This window comes from Idiotropiscis lumnitzeri, chromosome 13, assembly GCF_059441095.1.
Source record: "Idiotropiscis lumnitzeri isolate Australia: NSW breed Sydney's pygmy pipehorse chromosome 13, RoL_Ilum_1.0, whole genome shotgun sequence".
In the NCBI taxonomy this organism is placed as follows: Eukaryota; Metazoa; Chordata; class Actinopteri; order Syngnathiformes; family Syngnathidae; genus Idiotropiscis; species Idiotropiscis lumnitzeri.
Genome location: NC_142403.1, coordinates 9944773 through 9969448, shown reverse-complemented (window position 1 = coordinate 9969448; position 24676 = coordinate 9944773). Strand labels below are relative to the sequence as shown.

At 38.4% G+C, this 24676-nt stretch overlaps 2 protein-coding genes across 2 annotated transcripts; one reads left to right on the top strand and one right to left on the bottom strand.

The window, feature by feature from the left end:
* The first annotated feature begins 134 nt into the window (after window positions 1-134).
* LOC148324270 (dipeptidyl peptidase 9-like) lies at window positions 135-13362 on the top strand. The gene is made up of 21 exons (XM_088313902.1): window positions 135-299; window positions 2690-2780; window positions 3899-4143; window positions 4988-5100; window positions 5795-5968; window positions 6368-6536; window positions 6615-6725; window positions 6811-6939; window positions 7439-7500; window positions 7642-7742; window positions 7876-8053; window positions 8137-8296; window positions 8409-8488; window positions 9452-9622; window positions 9881-10016; window positions 10383-10528; window positions 10709-10855; window positions 10998-11150; window positions 11286-11428; window positions 11646-11757; window positions 12101-13362. The coding sequence occupies exons 2-21, from the start codon at window positions 2725-2727 to the stop codon at window positions 12191-12193; spliced, it is 2679 nt and encodes an 892-aa protein (XP_088170028.1). The 5' UTR covers window positions 135-299; window positions 2690-2724; the 3' UTR covers window positions 12194-13362.
* Window positions 13363-13762: 400 nt separating this feature from the next.
* LOC148324269 (angiopoietin-related protein 4-like) lies at window positions 13763-16380 on the bottom strand. The gene is made up of 7 exons (XM_088313168.1): window positions 15754-16380; window positions 15534-15644; window positions 15365-15452; window positions 14847-14960; window positions 14668-14763; window positions 14293-14574; window positions 13763-14214 (listed from the first exon to the last, which is right to left on the bottom strand). Exons 1-7 carry the CDS (start codon window positions 16378-16380, stop codon window positions 14039-14041), a joined length of 1494 nt encoding a protein of 497 aa, XP_088169294.1. The 3' UTR covers window positions 13763-14038.
* Window positions 16381-24676: the final 8296 nt, after the last annotated feature.

The window sequence follows — 24676 nt, the reverse complement described above, 5'->3', positions numbered from 1 at the left end:
CATTGAAGAAGCTCAAATGCCTCTGTGCGTTCAACTCTCGTGACGTCACAACGCCAATCACCAGGCTCAGTTACAGACATTACAATATAACTGTACCTGGTGTGAATAGAACGTGGTTATTTTCATCCAATTTAAAGAGTTTAGTTGGCCCTTGGCGCTTGTCTTCCGTCGTGTATGTGTCATATCCGGGTAGTATCAGGTGACGACCAAGGAAAGTCTTTTATGTCACTGCTGCGAACTTCCTGTTCCCTTTTAAGTAGTTAAAGACATCAATTTGCTACAGGATTAGACCAAACAAGGTTAGTATGTGTGAAAAACCTCAAATGTGTTTGAGCGTTTAAAAGTGTTTCTTTAAAGTTGTGTTTTAGTAGGGTCGCAAAGTAGCATGTTGCTAGCTTCGAAGAGGCCCAACAAATAAATTTAAAGGGACACGGACAAAATTGCCTACCAAGTTTGTGTCAAGTTTAACAATATATATATATATTTTTTAGGTTGTCATTGTACTGTTTGAGATTCTTTGCTACTAGAATGAAATTGTATCATAAATAGGTTCGGAGGCAGTTGAGACCGTCAGTTAAAATCGTTTCACATTAGATAATTTAAGTTACAAAAAAAATCTTGTTTCGAAACGACCCCAACTATATATTGTACTGTTCAGCGGCATAGTTATAGAATTATGCGGAGTTTGTGTTCATAAAGTTTTCCTTTTTTATTTGTATTTTTTTTTTTCAATCTAAACTTGCGAAGTAGTACTGGTCTTGTTTGTCTTCTGTACAAATAGCAGTTCGCTTGGAAATGGTGGTACTACGAATACTCATATTTTTAATCCCAATTGGCTCTAGTTTTTTTTTTATCATACAACGTTTTAATTTAAATGAAATGATGGTTCAGCAAAAAAAATCATTAACTTTTAATTTCACATCTTATTAACATCAATTTCTTGTGTGTGCAACTGTCTGTGTGCATATATATATATATATATATATATATATATATATATATATATATATATATATATATATATATATATATATATATATACATATATACATACATATATTAGTACTGTCAAGCAATTACAGTGTTTTGACTAATTAATGGCAAAATTTTCCATAAAAGATCGCGATTATTCACATTTTTTTCCACTATAATTTTGTCCGAAGCTTGTAACAGATATTTACTTGAGTCAATTCTTCTATTCTTGTGGAAAATTTAAAAATACAATTTGATTCAATGATTGTTCTAATAGCTTTCTTTGATAATTGAATAAGATTATTTTCCTGTAAAATACAACCGTTGAAAAATGCATAAAAGACATACAACTAATTGGCTTTGCAAGGTGCACAAATTATTTTGGATTTCTCCAATGATCCACCGAGCAATTTTTTTAAAGTAAAACTATGTAAAAGTCTGTCTTTGTCCGTCATTGCGCTAGTGACTCTCCTTTAAGTGTGGCTGCAACGTGTGCAGAGGTCAGCTGCCACAGGAAGTAAATAAAACTTAGATTTAATTGTTAATTGAGTTAATATTTTAAACAAAATTTGAATTCATCTCCAAAGTTAACACTTTCCTTATATTAGATATTGGTGGATGTCCGGAATTGTTAGGATTTCAAAACAATTATTCCTAATTGAATTGCAATTATAGTAGCGGCAATGTTTTAAGTCACATTTTAATGTACTTAATTTGCACGCAAGTGTAAAAGTAAGTCTTTTGTAACTTAATGACTTGAGGAGTAATGCAAAGGTGAGTTGTCAAATGTTAACATTTTTTTGTTACACAAGTAAACAAGGTTAACAACTGCTCTACCTTTTTGTCAAGTTAGAAAATTGCATGACCTTAGTTTTCATTGTTCTTTTGGGGTGATTAAGTTCATGGCTGATGGCAATGCTTGCAATAGTTAACATGACTGTGCTTGAGTCAACTCAAAAGGAATATGTATGTCAGCAGTTCTCAAAGCAAAGTTTCCTGGGCCCCAGAGAAAAGCAATGGACAGTTCAATAATTAAAATTCAGCCTGCAATTACACCAATTCGCATTTGTTAATATAAGAATTTGAAAATACTGTAAACCTTATTGTACTGTGTGTACGTTAAGCTTTCTCAAACTTCCAACTTAACTGATTTTTTTAGACTGAAAATCATTAAAAGGTAATGTTCTATATATTTCCTCTAAGACTGCTAAGTCATGTTTTTAAAATATTGTATCTGATAACACAAGAATTACCTGTTATGGGAATTTCTTCCTGTCGCAGTTTGTCTATCCACCCAGTCCCGGGTGCAGAACAGTTGGCAGTATACAGGACTTAGTAAAATGTGAAGTGAGTGTGTTACATTTGCCAGAGTACTGACACAGACGTGGAAGTGTCGACGTCATACAGCAGTCACACAAAGTAAGACTCCAAAGCAAGATCACATTCCTGTGGACATTTTGGCAGTTGAGGCTGAAGAGTAACGGAGCCACGCACGATGAAGCAGTATGCGGACATCGTTTCAGAACGGGCCCGTCACCACAGTACTGGAAAAAGTTTACCTGTCGATAGCATGTGAGCTTAGATTAGATCAGATATGTTGTGCGTAATGATTTTAGTTAGACCAGGTTCTTGTCATGATAGTGGTTTAACATGCATTTTATTTGATGTGATTTGATGGGATTTTTTTTTTATCATATGTTCATTCTTTGTTCTTTAGGGAGCCAAAACTGGTTCAGGGTCATCGAGCGTTTCATGCACATTGTTAAGAGGCTGAAAACTGAAGACAAGAAAGAAGACAGCCAGGGCAGGTATGGAACATTTGTCATTTGGTCAAGCGTCATTTGTTTCCTTTGTTATAATGGAACCTCCAAAGTTGAACCATCATAAAACCTTTGTTAACTATAACCTTCATAAACCGTTTGAAGTCACAATTTAAATTTTTTCATATAATGTATCTTAAAGTACAAAGACAACTTGACCATTTTATGGTAAAACTAAAATGAACTACGCATCCGTTGAGGATAACTAACAGACGAATAATGGAGAGGGAACGGGAAAGTGTTATAAAATCACAGGTATTGCTGTAAATATTACATGTGTTAACACATCGTGTTCTTTTTTGTTTACTTAAACTGTATGGACTGTTAATGAGAAACCTGATCCTTTTCTGTGTTGCTGGGTTGTCACTGTTACCCTTCTGTGGTGGCATCATTAATTCCATTACTGCCCACCGACCTAAAGTCCTAAGAGATTTGCTTACGCATCGCATGACATCACCCATGAGGACTGTTGGACCCTAGTTTTTAATTGTTGGGGATGTTTTAAATAAGTATTTTTTTTGTTTTGATTTTTGTTTAATTTCATTTAGTTGAATTATTTTTTTAGAGCAGTTATGTACTTTCTATTTTTTCAAAACGTTTGTTTAGTTTGTTTTTATTAGTTTTAGTATTAGTTTTGGTATTAGTTTTATATATTTAAGTATATGGAGAGTTTATCGAGTGCAAGATTTATCACGGAATGAAAAATCAATTGACTGACGAAAGTTCCTTGCTGAATGCTCATGTATGATATTTATTGACAAAGAACGTTTTTCTATAATCATAGCTAGTTTTAGTTGTAGTTACATTTAGTTTTCTTTTTTTATTAATTCATTAATTTATTTTTACATTTTAATTTTTTATTTTATTGAAGTAATTTTTTATTTATGTTTTGTAAACTTTAGGTATTTCATTAGTTTTCTTTATCTAACATAACATTGGTTGTACCCAAGTTTCTACTATTTGATGTGACTTTTTTGTGGTCCACATTTTCAAAAATGTTCTGACTTTTGAAGACTTTGACTTGGGGGGGTTCCACTGTGTCTGCATCAGATCTTTGCGTAATTTCCCGTTTTTCTGTTATAATGAGCTGAATGTGGTGTCCACAGCATTCGAAAGGCACTGTCAGGCATGCCAGTGTTGGACGAGCTCTCTGACAGTACAGAGGTTGTGGAGATGGAAGATGTGTCTTCAACCCATTTCCAGGTGCAAAAGCACACGTGGGTTGGCCTGCAAAAAATAATTCATGACGGCCGCAAGAATATTGGATTTCTCGTCAACAAGTCGCCATATAACTTCCTGTTTGTCCAGAAGGATGAGACCAGCACTCATTCCCACAGAATCTATTACCTCGGTAAGAAGGGTAAAAGAAAAGCTGGAGCTTAACTTGATTGTTTGAATGATAAATAATAAATTCTTCGCAAACAGAGGTGATAACGTGACAAATTGCAAAACAAACTAAAAATGTAATTATTTGAGTGTTTAGGTAAGAGTAGGTTAGTGTTTCCAAACTTTTTCCTCTGAGGGCCGCATTCAGAAAAAATAAAGTCAGCAAGGGCCACATTGGCATTGTTTTACATTAAACATGCTAAAACCAATGCCTCAAGATTTCTTTTTTTAATATAGTATTGTTAGTTTGAAAAACTGCTAGTTCACAGCTAAGCTTAGAATGTTTCAAGGTGTTGGGGTGCCACATGGTCCTTGATCTCACTATAATATTTACACCCCGCCAGTGAGCAGCTGCCAAATCACATCTCTACATTCAGAACATGGAGATGGTTTGCCCTATTTATTTATTTTTTTGCTCCCTGCTCTGAAATTGAATTATTTTTATTCACTAGAACACAGTGAAAAGAAATGTTGTTACCGATTTAGCTTGATATAATTTTCTCCACCTTTTCAAATCTATAAAAACTTTATGTTAAACTAATTTATTATTACTATTAGTAGTAGTAGTAGTTGTAGACATCGTGATAGTGGTTGTCAGAGTAGTTGTCAGGGGGGTTGTATGCAAGCAAACAATCTGAACTCGTACAACACTTTTCACAATGCCCTTATTTTTAGTATATGGCGCAAGCAACTAAAAAAGATAAGACGATTGGCTTCAATGGCACGCAGGTCAGACTTTGGTAGTTTAGGTTCTATGTCAGGGCCAGTGTGTTCACCAGATTTCAGAGCTTTGTTCCTTCATCTTACAGGTATCCCTTACCGCAGCAGGGAAAACTCATTACTCTACTCTGACATTCCCAAAGAGATACGCAAAGAGGCCCTTCTCATTCTTTCATGGAAACATCTGCTGGATCACTTTCAGGTGTGTATGTTTTGATTTTGATACCCTTATATTAGTAATACTGATCTCAATTGTCATTGTAGAATATTTAATTATTGGGATAACGGGTCATTTGACCAATACAAGGTGACTTTTCTTCAATTTTGTTGCATGTACTAAATAAGGTTGTCCTTATCACGTGACTGGAAATCAGGGCAGATTACATGGTTTTTGGTTTATGAATAATCAGAATTTTAAAATTTTGTTAATTTGTAAAGTCTCAAATAAAATATTTTAGTTGTTTGCTTGATTAAACCACTGCTGACTTAAAGTCTTTAAAAAAAGTAGCATCTTGGGAAAAAACATTTATTAAATAAAAAAAAAAAAAGATAATTTATACAATTTGGACATGGCTTTCTTGTTCTTCTTAATTACACTGCACTGCTTTGCAGAGATCGGGACTCTGTCTCGTTAGGTGGTCGCCAACAATCAATGGCTCTGACTTGGACTGGTGGAAAACAATGCAATCAGGACATCCCTAGTGCTAACTTAGGAGTGTACATTGTACGACCCTGTGCAATGTAGACAGGGCTCCTCGGACTATTATGGAGTGAATGGTCTATTTATGCCACTCTTGATATAGTTTAGTTTTATAGTTTTGTTCTATGTGTCAAAACAAACTGGTTCTTGGTTGGCCAGCATGATCACGAGTGTGTTCTGTCTCCTTTCATCTTAGGCCAACCTTCACCCACACTATTTTTCAAGGGAAGAGGAGCTGCTGCAAGAGAGGAAACGCTTAGGTGCGTCTGGCATCACGTCCTATGACTACCACCGAGCTACGGGACTTTTTCTGTTCCAGGCCAAGAGCAGTCTCTACTACTGCTTTGACGGTTCAGATAACGATTTCAATGTGAGTTGCGTTAATTGTTACATATTTTCTATACCATGTTGTAGACCAATAGGAGCGCTAAAAAATGAAGCAGTTCTGCTTCAAGTTACATAGGGAAAAAAAAGCTAGCTATTTTACTCTCTTTTTGTGTTTTGTGTATTCCTTCACTTAGCGCCTTGAATCTTTCACAAATATTTACCGGTACTCAAGGCAAATTCTTCTGAGCTTTGGCAAACATGTTTTGGGTCGATGGTAACTTCCCTGTTCCATGTTGATAGATACTGTACATTAGATGTATTTTAAAAGTTGTTTAGAATTGATGCATTTTAGGTGATCTGGTAGGTTACTCTAACCAAGATTTTACAAGTGTACACATTAAGTTTTTAATTTAAGTTCACCTTTTGGTCTGTTTGCATGCAGCAAGTTCCAATGAACCCTTGTGAGATTAAGAGTCAATGTTCAGGCGTACGCATGGATGCCAAAATCTGCCCCGCCGACTCAAACTTAATCAGTTTTGTCCACAAAAATGACATTTGGCTGACCAGCATCAAGACGAGCGAAGAAAAGAGACTCACCTTCTGCCATAAAGGTCACAAATGATGTTTATAGTAATATACAATCGCATTGCTGCAATGGTGGATTCATTGTCTTTGGAATGTAATTTCAGGCATTGATAAACTTAACGAGGATTGCAAAACTGCCGGTGTAGCCTCTTTTGTCACTCAAGAAGAATTTGATCGTTTCACTGGATACTGGTGGTGTCCAGTTGTGCAAGAAGGTGAGCAATGTACAATAAGTTGTCAGCGTTGGAAAGCCATGTCTTTGTGAAGCTATTGCAATTTCTCTTTTTATTGACGTCTTAGAATCAGATGGTGGAAAAACACTGAAGATTTTGTATGAGGAAGTGGATGAGTCGGAGGTTGACATCATCCACGTCCCATCTCCAGCTTTGGAGGAATGTACCACTGATGTATACAGATATCCACGCGCAGGTACATTTTTCATAAAATAAATATAGTTTATGGTTGGTGAATACTTTGGTTTGTTTGTTTGTTTGTTTTTAACTGTCTCAGTTCTTGTAACCCACTGGGCTACTTATGATTCATGTGTCCAGCAGTGTGCAGAACACAGTTGGGGGTTAGGATAAGTGGATCAGAAAATGGATGGGCGGTTAGATACTTAAAGTCTGAGAAATTATTATTTGATGGTAATTATGATGATTTGACATCAGATTTGTTAAGCTGTAGTTAACATTTCCCCTCATAAAAGGGAGCAGCCACAGTTTGTCCTACTATAATTTTTGTGCATTGAATGCATTAAATGCCTGCAATTGTCTTTTAATTATTTCGACATTTTAAGTTCAACATAATTGCTCACTAAATTGTTTTTTTTTTTTTACCGACGACGATTCTTAATACGCATCAGTAATGTGTGGTTTTACTCTGTAATATAGTATGCACTATGCTTGTATATAACAATGCTTATTTCCAGGCAGCAAGAATCCGGCTGTAACCCTGAAATTATCTGAAATCAGGATAGGCAATCTTGGCAATGTGAGTGCTCTCTCGTTTTGAAACGAGTGGATAGGTTTTGTTTGTTGTCATCCAATTTGGTTCGCTTCCATTAATCTAGCTGATGTCCAGTGAATACAGCACTGGTAATAAAAATGACCAATATTTTGCCCTCCTCTCTAGATTGTCAGCACACGGGAGAAGGAGTTACTCATGCCTTTCACAAGCATGTTCCCCAATGCTGAGTACATCACCCGAGCTGGATGGACTAAAGATGGTCGATAGTAAGTTCCCTTACAGCAAGGTTGAAAAAAAAAAAAAGATGCTATTGTGATTGTAGCGCCGTATGTGCTCCGTAACAAAGAATGCTTACACTTCTGAAGTTCATCTGATGACTCTTGGTCACTCTACTGTCAGTGCATGGGCAACCTTAATGAACCGACGGCAGCAGCATCTCCAATTGGTCCTGCTGCCTTTGTCGCTCTTTATTCCTGTGGACCAGGACAACACCGCCAGACTAGAGAGCCTGGAGGCTGTCGGGGACACGGCTCACCCACTCATCATTTACCAACAGAACAGCGACATATGGATCAATGTATGTGTTTATTCGGAGTACATGGACCTCCATCACGTACATAATATAGACATGAGAGAACGATGCAATTTGTTTTTTTTTAGGTCCATGATATCTTCTACCCATTCAGTCAAACGAGTGATGAGGAAATCACATTTATCACTGTAAACGAGTCCAAAACTGGCTTCTGTCACCTGTACAAGGTCACCACGCTGTTAGAACGTGGCAGTTACAGCTGGACGAAAGGCTACACACACTCTGAAGGTATCATTGTGGTAAATCTACCTTACATATAAATCTAATTTGAAAATTTTACATGATTTTCTATGTTAACCACTTTACTGTAAGATTTCCTTTGTTTCTATTCTCCGCTTAGATCATTTCAAATGTCCAATCAAGGAGGAGGTGGCACTGACTAGTGGCGAGTGGGAGGTGTTGGCCAATCATGGATCAAAGGTTGCACTTTATCTATTTCCGTAAAGCACCACTCACTCACAAGACATTGCATTGTAAAATACATTTGCTTGTGGAGCAATTTTTTTACGAGCTGTGTAATAAAGTATGCACTTATTAGTCAGCTTTAGACAACTTTGGGGTAAAAAAAAATGTCCGTGGTTGTGAATGTTTGTCTGTATGTGTGCACTACCTGCGATCAGTCCAGGGTGTACCTCACTTGTTGCCCAAAGTCTGCTGGGATCAGTTGCAGCTCACACGCAACCCTGATGGGGACAAGATCAAAGCAAAATAAACTGGATGCATGGATATTATGGAAAACTGACTGCTTAGCTGTGTTTCTCACGTACTGTTTTTTTCAGATGCAGGGCAGTCATGTACACAAATAGTGACTAACCACATCCAGGATGAGCAGTGGCTCATTTGAATGAGACAGAACAGGCCCACTAAAACAGGCTGAATGCAACAGGGCAATTCAAAAGTGGGCTGTAATTCTTGATACTTGGGGTATTTTCACTGTTTGTTTCGTGTTAATTACCTCGGAGCTGTTTTCATATGTGGAAATTTTGCTCAATTTATCTCTGAGAGAATACAAAACTGTTGTTATGCTACATTTACCTAAACGAAAATTATCTCAACAAAATTAATTTGGATTCAATAATTAAAACTTAAAAATGTATATTAAATTACAAGCTACTTTAGGGTACCATGTATTACCACACAGTTGAAACCTTGTAATGGCGGGAAAAAAAGTGAATGTTTGTTGAAATATGATCAAATTATATGTACAAATGTACATATGTTTAGTATGATATGTAAATGAACTTTCCTTGCCTTATAGTTGCATAGTCTTAAGCACGTTACAATGATGTGATCAATAATGTACTATATAACCAAACAAACAAAAGAATGATTCTGATGATTTCCCCTCTTATTCTGTGCTATTCTCTCTTGTGTTTCATGCAGCGGTTGTCCAGCCCTCAGATTTGGGTTGATGAGTCGGAAAAGCTGGTGTACTTCCAGGGAACAAAAGACTCACCCCTGGAGCAACATTTATATGTTGTGAGCTACGAGTCCCCAGGAGAAATCGTGCGGCTTACTAAGCCTGGTTTCTCGCACAGCTGTGCTGTGAGCCCCGTACGTACGCACGACACATCACAACACACAAAGGCCTACCTGTAATAGGTGGTTTTCCATGATAATGTCAGATTTTGTACCGACTTCAAAAGAAAATGATAAACATACCAAATACCAGTTACTAAACTTCATTCACACAGAACACACAAAGTTATCCTGCCCAAGTTGTAGAGACAAAGTTAGGGTTGAATAATGTGGTGTTGGGGGTCAAGAGCTCTCAAATGTGTTGAAACTCCCCCCATTTGTCCAATTGCGCAGACATTTGACATGTTTGTGAGCGACTACAGCAACCTGACCAGCACACCTTGCGTGCATGTCTACAAGCTGAACCGCTCAGACGGCAACGCGCTGCACAAAGAGACGGAGTTCTGGGCAAGTCTGATGGAGCCTACTGGTACTGAACGACTTCTAAATGTTTCTTCCAAATAGACGGTACAGCGTTTTAGGGACCGAGCCCTGCCACAAATAGCAAAAATGTACCGGTATTTATCGCCATCTTTGAAAAAGTTTAGAATTGTCTAGGTATCACGTAAAATGGCGGCAACGCACTACTTTTCTACTGGCACTTTAACCTGAGCACAAAGATAAAAAATATAGGCTTATTTTCAGAAAATAAGAGGATACTTTAAAAATAATCTACATCACTGAATAAGTGAATTGGGAAATAGCCAATCACAAAGAGGCAAAGCCAATAAACTTCTCAAAATGTTTTATGTTCTCTTGTTCTTTGACAATAATGTTCCCATGGTTTTACTTTCAGGTTACCCTCCTAATTACAGTCATCCTGAGATTTTTAGCTTCTTGGGGAAGTCCGGCTTTCAGCTTTATGGCCTCCTGTACAAACCACGCAGTTTGGTCCCAGGGAGGAAATATCCCACCGTTGTCTTTGTCTACGGTGGTCCTCAGGTTTGAGCTCCTCATTCTAATTGTATACAGTTATACACACACTTTCTTCTGTTGTGTTATGCATTTATTTATTTTTTTCTGCTGTATTCAACAAAAATTTTGGACTCACTGGTTGAATGCTCTTCACAGATTAGTTTTTTTCAATGTCGGACCTGATTTGTGACATGTTACTGTTTTCAGGTCCAGTTGGTAAATAATTCATATAAAGGCATTAAATACCATCTGATGAGCAGGTTGGCGTCTCTTGGTTACGCTGTACTCATCATTGATGGGCGGGGCTCCTGTCAGCGTGGACTTAAGTTTGAGGGAGCTGTGAAGGACAAAATGGTATTTACCGTTAAAATAATATGAGATGGAAGCATGTCAGCTGAAGTCATGATTAATAAATTCTAGTCTTCTCTCTTTAGGCCGAATTTATGGCACAAATGTAACCTTTGGTTCCTTCTGCGCCCTTGTCTACCTTCACCAGGGTCAGGTGGAGATTGAAGACCAGGTGGAGGGTTTGCACTATGTAGCGGACAAGTACAAGTTTGTGGACTTGAATCGCGTTGCCATCCATGGTTGGTCCTACGGAGGCTTTCTCTCTCTCATGGGCCTCATTCACAAACCTGACATCTTCAAGGCAGGCAAAACAACCATTTGCTTTTGTTGCTATTTAGAAAGAAGTTTACAATAAAAACAGTTTTTCTCATTTTCCTCACAATGTCAGACTCATGACTTTAAAGTCAATTAACGGAAGACTTCTGGGTGTGCTTAGGTTGCCATTGCAGGCGCTCCAGTGACATTGTGGATGGCTTACGACACCGGCTACACAGAGCGTTACTTGGATACCCCCGAAAACAACCAGAAGGGCTACGATGCTTGCTCAGTTGCACTTCACGTCAACAAGTTCCCTAATGAGTAAGGACATGCATTTCCAAATACACTGCCTTTAAGTTCACAGTATATTCATATGGAAACCATACAAAAGTTCTATGCCCCAAACGTGACTTCATGTCACAAAAGAATACATTCTGCTTTGCATTGTTAGATTTTCATTGACCGATACTCATTTTGGTTAAATGTATTTTTTTGTGTTTGCAATTTAACAAATCCAATTTGCTGTTAAAACCCACAGACCAAACAGACTGCTGATCCTGCATGGATTTCTTGATGAGAATGTTCACTTTTTCCACACTAACTTTCTGGTATCCCAACTCATCCGGGCGGGGAAACCGTACAGCCTTCAGGTAGGAGCGTTTTCTCCAATGACATCTTAATTTAGTTTGCCATCATAGCAATCAGAATCAGTGAACCAGTTCTTCACTCATCTCATACTTCAACCTAACGTTTGTTTGGGAAGTTTTCATTTCCTACAAACTGAACAAAGGAACTCATTCAAATTAATAATAATAATGTAAAGAAATTGACAATCAGACTTCTACTGATATTTGCTTTTCACTCACCCTTTATGTTATTTAGATGAGAATGTTACGGAACAAAAAGGATTGAAGATATTTAGTGTTTTGCAAAGCCAGCTGCCCTCAAAATGACATATGTCAGTGATTTTCCCTGTGTTTAAAATGTATTTAGGTTTATCCCAACGAACGGCACAGCATCAAGGGTCCAGAGTCTGGAGAACATTATGAAATCACGCTGTTGCACTTCCTTCAGGAGAACCTCTGAAAAGCTTTACACACGCATTCATTAGTTTACTCCAGCAGGGGGAGCTGTTCTGCATTTGTTGTGTCTTCAATCAAAGAAAAGTCTTACGCTATGTTGTTGTTTTTCCAATTCATCTTTTCAACTTTTAGAAAGTATTGAGTCCTAATATACAATGTGACAGATACTACTTGTCGACCAGTCAGAGTATTTTCATTTTCCATTTTGCGCTTAAAAAAAATATGAGCACATTTGCACATTCAAATGCATCTTTCTTCCACCATATTTGTTGATAAAGGAGCTGCTCCTTTTGTAGCAACATCAATGACATTTTAATGTTTTGTGTAGCAAAGCTAAGCTGTTGAGTCTTTCTTTCAATTATCTACCCCACAGCTAGTTGACAGAAATGTCAAGTGTTTTGACAATTTCCTACGCCGAAGAGTGCCATTGCATCAATTTGGGGTATAATATTTTAAAAAATGTTATCTCTAGATTTGAGATGTTTTCCAAACTAAATATATTTGATGGTTGTGTGCTGGTCTTAACATTGTCCTATTTTGTCAGACTTGGGTGAAGAAAAACATTTGGATAAGACGTTGTTGTTGTTTTTTTTTTTGGTTTTTTTGGCTTCAAAACAAGCAGGGGGAGCTATTCACCCAGAACTGCGAGATAGTGTCATGATCTAAAAGGATCATATTTGTGTTTTCCCTTTGTCACAGACTTATTTAAACAATGCTTGTAGAGATGCTTAAAAAAAAACTAACACTAATGTGTGTGTGTGTATGTATATGTATAAAAAAAATTCCCATGGTTGTGAATGTTTTGTTTCATATATTATTTTGTTTTGTTTTTGCCTGAAAGTGCCTTTCACCCCAGAGGGAATTAACCGGGGGTGACTTTTGCTCCTGCTCCAAACAGTGGATGATTTCATATAAATTCTCTTAAAAAGACAAATGACGTTTTATAAATTAGAGGATCAAACTTGAATGCTGGTCCTTTCACACTGAGTGACCTTGTTACTTATTGCCCTGATGTGCAAGATCTGTGTACTTATTTACTTCCCGTTATCATGGGAATTATGGCTGACTAAACCAGCCAAGATATTGTTTTTAGTATTTGAACTTTGGTTTAACCTAAAAAGATGCTTTTGTATGATTTTTACTGTACTTTGAATAAATGTGAGGTTTCCATCATTCTGGTACCAAAGCTCCATCAATTAACTCTTTGTGCAGATTTTACTATTTATATAACCCACAAGAATTCCTCATGTGCTTTATCTCACAGCAATAACCAAAATAAATGACTCAATATCCCACCCCCTTCATTCGACCAATTCAAAACAGAAATCTACACTCCGATTGTGTTGCTGTTTTAACAGGATAAGTAAGAAAAATAGTTGATGGTAGTGTAGTGGTTCACTTGGCTGACGTCTGTGCAGGAAGCATGAGCTGAGTTCCTGTATTGGCAGAGTGGATGTGAGCCTGAATGTTTTTCTAAATACAGAATCGGTCCTGTGATTGACTGGCGACCATTCCATGGTGGTTTATATTTCATGTGGAATTTTTAGGTCACTCATTAGCAGGGACACAAACCTTAAGAATAAAAACTTTTATTTTGAAGTATAAAATAGTGAAGGAAATACACAACTTGAAATTGTAAAAAAGAAAAAAAAAAAACCTTATAAAGGGAATAGTTGTAAATGTCAATGTGACAGAGAACTCTTATAGCATAGCATAGAAACACAATTATGATAATTCAGTGCAATAAACAGATGATAAATGTGCTTGCTGATTTGACAGCCAGTTGTTTCATCACAAACACTCATTTTCCCAGCTTGCTTTGGTCCTCTGCTGCCCTTTCCTCAAGACTTTATTGCTGGTTTATTGAAATCGGTGCCAGCTTCATCAGAGTTGTCCTCAAAGAGTTGTTTTGTCCCTTTTTGTTGGTCCAAAACATCTTCCTCGGGTGCCATCGGAGCAGGCCGGATCTTTTGGGATATTTGCCGTTGGGGTTTGAGGCGCCGCAGCTGTTGAACCACCACCCTCCTGAAACATTATGAGCAGTCAGAATCCACTCTCTTGTTTTGTCGCACTTGATGTAAACAGATTAGATGAAGGTCTCACCGGAGTGAAGCTCAGCGCAGTTGACGTCTGCGGCAAGATCATTGTCACGGTCGGCTGTGGAGAATTGAAGACCCGAGGCTCCCGGCAGAATGCTTCCCCCCTGGACTCCAGACAAAGAATCTTGCTCGAGGTGGAGCGCGTAGTTTTTTTCCTCGCCGTCAAGTTGGATGCGGGAGAGAGTAGTTTGAGTCTCTCCTGCCCAATCCGTGAAGTCCACCTGCAGCAGGTACTGGCCTTGTTTGGAGATTGCATGAATGTTCTCCAAGCCCAACCAAAACTCACCTGAGAGAAGAAAAATCCCTCATTATTATCACCGGTGTTTTGTGATACGAATTTGAGGTGTATTTCATGTATGATGTCAACGGGTGATCTCACCATTCAGATTGCCGAAGCCTTTCTTGTAATTCTCCCAAAGCTGGTTAAAGTTTTGAGACCCATTAAGACGTTTCTGGATGACGGTCCATCCGCCTTCTGTGAAGGTAACAAAAACAAGTTGAGTTTTGAGGCTAAAAGTTGGCAATCAAGACAGGCTTCGGGTAGGCTTCTTGTCTCACCTGAAGTCATTTCGCAGAGGACGTTGAACGGCTGCGACTTCCGTGCTTCGATTGTGTAAATTCCACTTGATCGCTGCCCCCGTACAAACAGATCGTGGCAATCTCGAGCGAAACCTGAACAAAAAAAAAAAATCACAAACTGATCAGATGGGTGTACAAGTTTTCACATGCTCAACTTCAGTTTTTGGCTGCCGCTGCGCTCAAAGACAACTTTTCTTTCCTGACCTTTGGACTGCCTGCAAACTGCCCTGACAACAAGTCAGGCTGTGAACTTTGAGTGTCAAAGGTTTCGCTCAGCTTTCTTTACTAGTACTTATCATGACAGATTCTTTACCACACTGTCAAAGTTCAACGTTACGTATAGACCGGAACATGCACATCCACCAGAAAAAGTGATGATACATAAAACAAGATGCACACTACTGAGAGCTCAATATTTGACTGCAGCTGTAATTTAGAGAAAGAACTTCATTGAACACATAATTCAGCAGAGACATTTTTCAAAGTGATTTAATGACCTGTTTGGGCATCACTCGGTGCCGACTCTCCCTTCAGTGACGTCTCCTCATGCCTGCGCCTGAGGAATCGGACTCCTCTGTGTGCAACCTGGAATCAATCGGTCTATCAGTGGAGCTGAACAACAGCGCTCACTTGTGTGTTTGTCCCGTAGGATGAAGAGACACTCACCTTGTTCTGCAGTGTGAGCACGTGTAAATTCTGCTTGTCCATTTTGTCTTGTTGCTGCCTGATCTTGTCCACCAGCTGGTCGATGCGTCTGTTCTGCGCTACCAAGACTCTCTGGGAACACACATTAGAAGAAACGTCATACAACTTTCGGTCAAGCGCCGGTGAGGACACGTTTGTTGTCATTCCCATCATTTAACAACTCAAGCCTCCTTCTGCTCACCTGGATAAATAACATCGTTGAGTTGTCTCCTCTGAGGCTGACGTCGGCTGTCGCTTTAAGCACCTGATCCACTTTCTCCTCGAGCGCGTTCATGCGGGAACGGATGTCCTTGGTCTGCTTCATCACTTCCCCACTCGTCTTTTCCTCCTCCTCCTGGCTGGCCTTCAGGGCTTCAACTTGCTCGTGGCGCTTTCCCTCCAGTGAGGCAATGCTGGCATTGAAGGCTTTCAGTTGGCTCTTGACGTCCCTCATCTGGCCTTTGGTCTTGTCTACATGCTCCTTGAGACCCTGGCCCAGCTGCAGAAGGCCGTGGGCCACCACGTTGACGTCATCCCACGAGGCATACTTGTTCTCTCTGTCCACGGGGAAACCCGTCGCTGCGTTCAAGAGCAGCACGGGGACGAGGATGACAGTTTGAAGTGTCTTCATCTTTGGCTTGTTTAGATTCAAAAGCGGATCTTGTTGTCTGGTTTGTGATGCAGACGGAATTGTAAGGTTTATATAGCTGAGTGCTGCGACCAAGGACTGCTTTGATTGGCCGCAAGACTTTGGAGGTGGGCACCGAGGACAGTTTGGGGTGTGGAAACAGGTCACTACTTGTAAAATGATGCAATGCAAGCTCTCCATTTCTTGGCTCACATAAGTGGTTGTGATAAGGGTTGAGTTTGCTGTTTTCTTAACACGACTATTATTTCTGTGTAGTAGAACTACACTTTTGTTGATTTGTTTAGTAACTCCATATTCAAAATTTTAAATAGTTAATTAGCAATTTAAGAGAAGTTAATTTTAATGGACCTCATGAACCTAAAAGTTTTGATTTGTTTCTTTAAAATCATACAGTTATAATAGCAAATTAATACACGGATGAATCATAACCTAATATACATTCATCCATCTAGGCGTTTTCCATTAAACTTGGCCATATTAGGGGCACGGGTATTATTAATAATTGCTCTGTGAAATTTCCAAAATAGCTGCTCTTCCCAATTAAGTGAAGAAAATTAGGAAAATAAATCCCAGATAAAATATTGTTTATGTACTGGACTAGTGGCTGCTATTTTTCACAAATGAATCAGGAATGCTGGGGAGAACTTTGTGTGAAGTAGGGGAAAGTTCATCCCGCAGGGCTCTTTACACCCTCGCTCCTGACAGCAAAATCCCAAACAATGGCAGGCACATGAAGACACGCACACCCAGACATAAGTCACATGGTTTACACGCAGTGGAAACTGAAACACACACTTTGTGTGTTTAGGCAACTCAAACTTCATGATCGTATAAAAACCTCTTTTGAACAAATAACGTAAGTGGGCCAATTTAGCTAGGCAGGCAAAACAATTGTTTATTTTTAAATGTTTTTTTTATTAAGCAGTGTCTGAAAAGGTTTTTTGTTGGTGTGTTCATTGTCAACAAATCTTCCAACATTTCGATGTAAAGAGAAAAAAAAAACACTTCATAGTCGACATACTGTTTATCAAGGTTGGCCAAAGTATGGAGTGCAGGTCACATCTGGGCCACACCGTTCGTTCTTTAATCCGGCCCACCCAGCATTTACATTAGCAACATTCCTGTAATTGTTGCATTAAAAAGCATATTTTAAAGTTGTTTCATGATTTTTTTATGACAAGTAAAGGATTAGTATAGTATTAATGTATATTTTTTTAGGAGAAAAAAATGCCAGACTCCATTATTTATTGCAAAAACAAACATTTTTAAATTAACTTAAAAAAAAAAACAATTAAATAATTGGTTGATTAATTCTAGTAAAATTAACATAAAAAAGCACGAAAAATGAGAATTGGCGGTTTTTATTATTGATTTATTATTATTCGATTTATTAAAACAAACCAATTGTATGTTTTATGTCTACCTATTTTAAAGCATACACATTGTTCTACAAATGTTTGTAGTCCGTGGGATTTTTTTTCCCCAATTCCATTCATCCTGAAGAACAGTTAGCACGAAGTGAGGAAATGGCAGTCCAGTGCACATGCAGAGCACGTTTCCCTGTTGCAGCTGCTGCTCTGCACGTATCCTCCGTCCTTTTGTGCCTCAGCTGACATGAGGCAGAGCACGGCGTCCGTAGCTGGTCAGCTGGAAGCCTGGCGTCAGAACACACTGTTCTATTTGCACATGAGGTTAAGCCTTCTTAAAACAATCTTTTCCGTTTGGTGGAAGAACTCTTAATGAAAATGGACAGTTGTTCTCCTCTCTATAATAAATACTGTATTATATATTATAATCATGTTGCTTTACTACGCTCAGTGATTCTTCTGTTCTAAGATTTTCATTATTTATTTTTTTATGTTTAAATTTTTGGGTGGTGGGAGTCAACCCCTGCTTTATTGACGGGATATCAGCATTTAATAATGCCTTTATTAGTCCCACAATGGGGAAATTCGAGATTCGAACCCAGGCCTCCTGGGGAGACTGGGTCCTGAACGCGGCGCCTTAGACCACTCGGCCATCCTGGCAGCCACGAGATTCGAACCCAGGCCTCCTGGGGAGACTGGGTCCGGAACGCGGCGCCTTAGACCACTCGGCCATCCTGGCAGCCACTCGGCAAGTATTAATAAGTTCACAACACAAAAATTCCAATGATTTTCAGCGAGTGTCAATTAGGCTATGTGCAGATTTTCGCCGATAGCTGTGGAATTTTAAGTTGTAATATCACCATTCACTGCGCGATAGCAGACATGACTCTCTTTGAACTCTTTCAACATCAGCACTTTTTCTGCACAAAATAAAATGCGTGACACAATCAGTCAAATCCTTCTGAATAATTCTGTATAGTGCTCATCCTCTGAATAACTCCAAGCATTCCAGAACTGTTGTTAATAAACTGCAAGGCCGCTGCATAGATGACAACACCATATGTCCCACCACATCTGCACGTGCATAGTACACGAGCTACCCTCTACTGGTTAGAATGTTATTTGAGACATCAGTGGGTTAGTGAGTGAAAGGTGAGACTGTCGTCACATGCCTGCTTTATTGAATCAACCTCTTTGAAAAGCTGCAGCTGGATCACAAACAAGAAGCATGTACGCTCGCTTGCCACAATAATGCCCTTATAATATGAGACTTGTTCAAAATGTTGCCACAAAGACTGTGTTGATCTTTGTTTTGCACCACTGCCAGTAGCAACTAAATAAACACAGACTAATACATAGCTCTCTGACATTGTCATGAACATTAGCCACTTTTTAGATAGTTAGTTAGCGAGTTAGTTGTGCGCGTGTAGAAGTTAGCAGTGGTGTCCCACAGGGCTCCATGCTTGGACCAGTGCTGTTCAGTCTTTACATGCTACTTTTCTAGCTCTGTTATGCAGACAACATGAAACATTTATAAATGGAACCCCGCAGTCCAAACTCCAGCAAATCATATTGCTGTATTATACATATTTATATTACTTTTGACCTTATAAACTTGTCACAAGTTAGTATCTGCAGTGTGCAGCTTCAAGCTGCCGCCCATTGCAAATTAGCTTAGCACCTAGCATTTACGAGCAGCCGAGAAAGCAGGAGGATGAGTGACTGAGTGATGTGAACGCCATGCTTTTTTTTTTTAAACCATCTCAGAGCTGATTTGTTGGCATGAATTGTCCACAAGTACTTCTGATTGTTGAGCTACCAGCAGGGCAACAACAGCACCAAAATGAACAGTTGGATGTGTGCGTTCAAAAGTTGAAATTAAAATCACCTGCAAACATTTGAGGTTAATTTTAAAATTTAAACCTGAAAGCCGAATATCCCAACCTTTTTGCCAGTGGTTTCTGGTATATTGTTAGCCAGCCGATGCACAGGCACGATTTGTTTGTCCGTTTGCTGGTTAACCACTTGTCTCCTTGCCTTGGTTCATCACACTGATAGAATACTGCATCGTTCTCATTCAATTCTAAAATGGTTCAGTCCCGACATGTGCGCAAACAAGCGAGTTTTTGCAACGGTATAAGAATCTGTCGCCGTTGACGTTAGAAACTTGCAAACCAATCAATGCTTTCTGTGGGTCCCTTCTTATGTGAAATGATTGAACATACTTCTTCAGTGTCTTTCTTTTACTTGTATTTGTCTTTGGTGAAATTCTCAGTTCATTTTTTGGCAATGTCCAAAAGGAGCTGCTAGTCATGATACAAATTGTTTCAATTTGTATGTTGCTGCCATGAGGAATTCATTTCCTCCTAGAACTAAAAGCAGCTGCTATTTACACTCCAAAGGTTGAGTCTTCCTTCATTCATCACTTACATTGGAACGACCTTTTACCCAGATTCCACTCAAAGAGTATGTACCCTTTGTGTCCCAGCTTGCTCTGGGCCCTGTTTGTGCATTTTTTTTCTTTTAACAGTTTCATTCTACAGCTTGAACTTTAACCCAGAAAGCATTGTTGTTATTCTGAGGTTTCTGTACACCACCACACTTGTCTTTTTTTAATGTGTACCACTGAACCAAACACTGCTCATATATTAACAGCGACTAAATCAAATCCTAAGACAAATGATAGCTTTATGGTACATCTATAGTATTGTGTAGTGTTCAAGTCTGTTCAAGGCTATTGGGTGATAATAAACATATCTTCATCAAGTATGTCCATTTATAAGTTTCTGTTTCTGAAAGAGTAATGGTCAACTTGGGGGACAAAAAAAAAATGTGTGTGTCACAATTACAATCCAAAATAAATTAAGCCTTCCAGCGAGTAAATCTGCAAGTTGTATCTTGACTCTTAAGATAACTTTAATGCCAAATGCATTTCAATTGCTATGTAAAAATATTATGCAATGAAGTGTTTCCTGTTGCAAAGATTGTCAGAGACATTTGTTGCTTTGGCAGTTTGGGTAGAGCTTGTTTTAACAGTTTAATCTTTTCTAAAAAAAAAAAAAAAAAAAAAAAAAAGAAATAAAGTCAAAGTCCCATTAAAAATGCAGTTGCATTGTTTTTATTGGCATTTGTGGTGACCTTTGATAAGTTACATTTTTGTCTGCCCTTTCACTTGCATCCAAATACTTGCAGATGTCCTTTAATGACATTCATGCCGACTACAGCAGCTGCATTTTCACCCCTGCCCTCAAACAAATTTTGTAATATTTGTGCTGGAGATAACGACAACAAACAACTAACCGAATGCAATGATGTTATTGCGCAACAAAAAAATCAAGTTACAGGCGCCACGATACAAATTTAGAATTCTCAATAACTTTGTATAGACCAATAATGAACAATATAAATGGGTTTATTATGCCGTCGATCACAGTCTTTTTATTTGATCTAATTTATTGTACTACATTTAATCCTCAAATAGAAATCCAATTAGTAAAACGCTGTTTGCGGAGTTCCTAACTACAATTAAGAAATGTTTGTGTGGATTGTGCGATTCAATGTAGTGCTTATCTCAGTAGCACTCGCAATCTCCTGCTTTTTTCGGAAGTAATTGGGTGTGAATGCTTCAGAGTTGACGTTGAGTTGGATGCCAAAAGAAATTCACTTTCAACGTACATCATGATGGTGACTTTCCTTTGCTGAGGTGTTAATGCGAAATAAGCTGTTGGCGCTCGGTCCGTCTCAATCAAAAATTGTCAGTCGGGCTATGACTTCTGTTGTGAGGTCGGTCCCGTCCTACCCTCGCACAATTTATTTCACCATTTACCTAGAAACAAGAAAGCCAAGCAATGTGGGTAATTTAGCCACCTGTATTAGGTTCATTGAAGATTCTGTCCCACATGACAATATAAGCATTATTTATTGTCTATATGCGTCCTGAGACTGAGATTGCTGGCGACCAGTCGAGCGCACCTTTAACGCTCATGAGGACAAGCTGTACAGAAAATGACAACTACTCTTGCGCCTGGGGCTGTGATAAAACATGACCGTTTTTAGATACTCTTATATTTTTGAGGTTGGTTATCTTACAGCAAATATGATGTGGATTTCTATAGCATTGAATCCTTTTCAGTTCTTCAGAATTCACACCCAATTCCTCCAGAAATACAGCAACAGGAGACATGGCTGGCTAAGATGTATAACAGCCAAGATGGCTTTTTCAATTGCAAATTGCACTAAATTGAAGTGACTCTTTGGTCTTAAATATAATACAAATGAATGCTATGAAATAAACACCTTAATATTGCTTTTTATATGCTCTCGTTGCCGTGGTAAGAAACGATAAAGACCAACAACAGCGATATTGACAGGAATGTCGAACAAAAACAAGAAGAAAACAAAGTGGCTGCCAAAGGAATGCAACTGCTTCAAAAGGAGTTGTAGGAAAGTCTCATCAAGTCTCAAGTCTCAACACATCATCAGCTCTTCAGCATTCATACCCAATTTATAAAAAAAAAAGCAGGAGACACGTGCTATTGAGATTTGCACTAGATTGTATATATTAATTACATATATATATATATATATATATATATATATATATATATATATATATATATATATGTTAATACATATTTATATAGTAATATTAATAAAATATAATATATACTATAATTGCTATATTATGCTATGATGAGTTCAAGTCTTCCACCAGCTCTTCTCTCTTGAATTCTAAATTTGATTTGTTGGTTTTCAGTGAACATTAATGATAAAAAGGTAATATGAGCAGAATGTAAAACTTAATATTTGTTTACAAAAGCTATTAGCTGAGGAATCCAATAAAACGTGTTACATTTGAGCTGTATGTAAACATGTTTGTTTTTAAAGGTCTTCCCCTTGTTGAAGACCTTGAAACCAATATAAAGGCGTTTATGGCTTCTTCCTGATTTGCCCACTGGACTCTTTCGAAGGAAAGTAAAAACAAGTTTTGCTGCCAACGAAGTGGACTTTGATGCACGTTTGGAGGTGACAGACTGGTATTGTGCTAACTTTGTTCTGTTTGTGGCTTTGGTGGGGGAAAATAATTTTATTGTTCTGATAAAAATCGACTTGTGTTTTGACCTCAACTTGCAGGGTGGGTTGTGTCGTTTGCACGTGTCCTGCAATGAGAAACCGCAGTTTGCTAGACATGACATTCAATGTTTATGTGGTGATAACATGGAAATATAGTGCAAGTAAATGTTACACGTCACGAATAAATAAAACAAAAGTTACACTTGGCCGATGACCCTAAAATTGTGATGGATTTTGGCTGCTCTGCATTTTTTGTTTGTTATGGTCAATCAGGGTCACTGAAAGTTTGAACATCTGTGCGAGAGGTCAGGTTGACCGTGAGGAGGAAGTTGATAAAAACTTCCTCCATCTGCGCAGACCATTTGGAAACATTCCATGCAAACCACTACGGGGAGACAAAACGCTTGTCGTAAACTGTCATCTGTGGAGAAGAGGTCGCCTACACAGGGCATAGGAGGACATGATATTTAGAAACTTTAGATACAGTAAATGCGAGTAGTATTCAGAATAATACCATTGTGTTTTCCTTAGAAACACAAACTGTACAAACTGAAACACATTTCTTTTTTGTGTTTCCAATGAATCACTGAACAACTATTTCATTTTGATAACGACTGTTTCTGAGCACTGCTCAAGTTGTTTTGCATGAAGTCAACAAGGGAGGATGGCTAGAGAGTGTCTTTGATATCCTCATCAGACTCTCTCAGCCGGCATGAAAATGTCATAAAACGCCGAGGCGCAAACATGATAAGTTTAAGATGTTGTTCCCTTAATTTGATCCAATTTTTTTCAATGCATGTACATTATTTGGCCATGTCCCGCACATTGTTCTCATGACTCCCGCGTGTGCAGTAAGTAGTTGACATCAATACGTTCAATGCCAAGGACGGGTTTTGTTGTTTCATTCAATTTTTTTTCATTGTGAGGAGTAGCTTGATGCCATTTTTTTTACCTTTAAATTGGAAGCACTTGCAGAGCGGAAATGAGCCAAACCGCCAGAAGAGGTTCGTGGGACACCATTTTAGATTTAAAATCACCTGTGTATTCCAAACATATACATCGGGGTAAGGAGGACTGTACTGTCATGGCGGCACACAACAACCACTTTAACCGACAATCTGAAGCACACACAGGGAACATATCGGATTTGCAGAGTCATAAATGAAAGAAGTACCACAACAATCTTGCAAATATGACAAGGATGAAGAGGTTGTCACGTGAACAGCCACTAACGGTTGATGAGCCGTACTGGTGAGTTGGCGTCACTCACAGCACTTGTACAGTATATCACTGGATAGATTATTTTGATATCAAAAGCCATTTCTAAATGTAATTTTTTTTTCTGCTTTACTGAATGAAATCACTGTTCAGATGTTAGAGGTGTTACGAAAGCAAGAATATTAGCATCAGATTCACTGTGCTGCCTGCTCTGTTTGTTTCCACAAAAACTGCAGATTTTGGGCACAGCAGATGAATTCTTAAAACTGCACCAAAGCGGGTTACTAGGGGATGGAAAAGGGTAGAATCAAATCATTTTTCTGGTGAAAGAAGACAATATTCTTTCAATTGGTAGACTTGATGCATAAATAAAAGTAGGACACAATATTCTGTCTGTAAAAAGCTTGTCAAAATTGTGTAAAATGCAGCATAAAGGGTCAGATCTCTCATACACAGTCATTATCAGGTTGCTGTCATCGAAATACACTGTCTGAGGATGTATACAAACACACCTGCGTCTGCCTAAAGAAAACAAAAAACAATCAATAACCTGTTGCAAATTTCAACTAAAGATGAATTATAGAGAGGTAAATATTGTGTAAGTACACTACAGTACATTAGAGATGTGTCCATCATAAAAATTATTAAAATTGTTCCTGAGGGTGGCCGATGAAGTCAAGTTTAAGATACCCTAAGGGGTAAGGCACATTTCATATTTGTATCCTTTATGTAATGTATCATATTCAAATGTATTCCATAGAGGGATTAAACTCGTGAAGGCTATTTTCATGTACGCTGTTTTTTGAGGGTGTTCGTAA

Excerpts from the sequence above, each read along its gene's own strand:
- LOC148324270 (XM_088313902.1), top strand. The coding sequence starts at position 2,725 with ATGCACATTGTTAAGAGGCTGAAAACTGAAGACAAGAAAGAAGACAGC. Across the intron at positions 8,297-8,408 it reads AGGCTACACACACTCTGAAG|ATCATTTCAAATGTCCAATC; the intron begins GTATCATTGTGG and ends TTCTCCGCTTAG. Across the intron at positions 10,017-10,382 it reads AAGTCTGATGGAGCCTACTG|GTTACCCTCCTAATTACAGT; the intron begins GTACTGAACGAC and ends TTTTACTTTCAG.
- LOC148324269 (XM_088313168.1), bottom strand. The coding sequence starts at position 16,380 with ATGGAGAGCTTGCATTGCATCATTTTACAAGTAGTGACCTGTTTCCAC. Across the intron at positions 14,764-14,846 it reads CCTCTGCGAAATGACTTCAG|AAGGCGGATGGACCGTCATC; the intron begins GTGAGACAAGAA and ends TTACCTTCACAG. Across the intron at positions 14,575-14,667 it reads AGGCTTCGGCAATCTGAATG|GTGAGTTTTGGTTGGGCTTG; the intron begins GTGAGATCACCC and ends TTCTTCTCTCAG.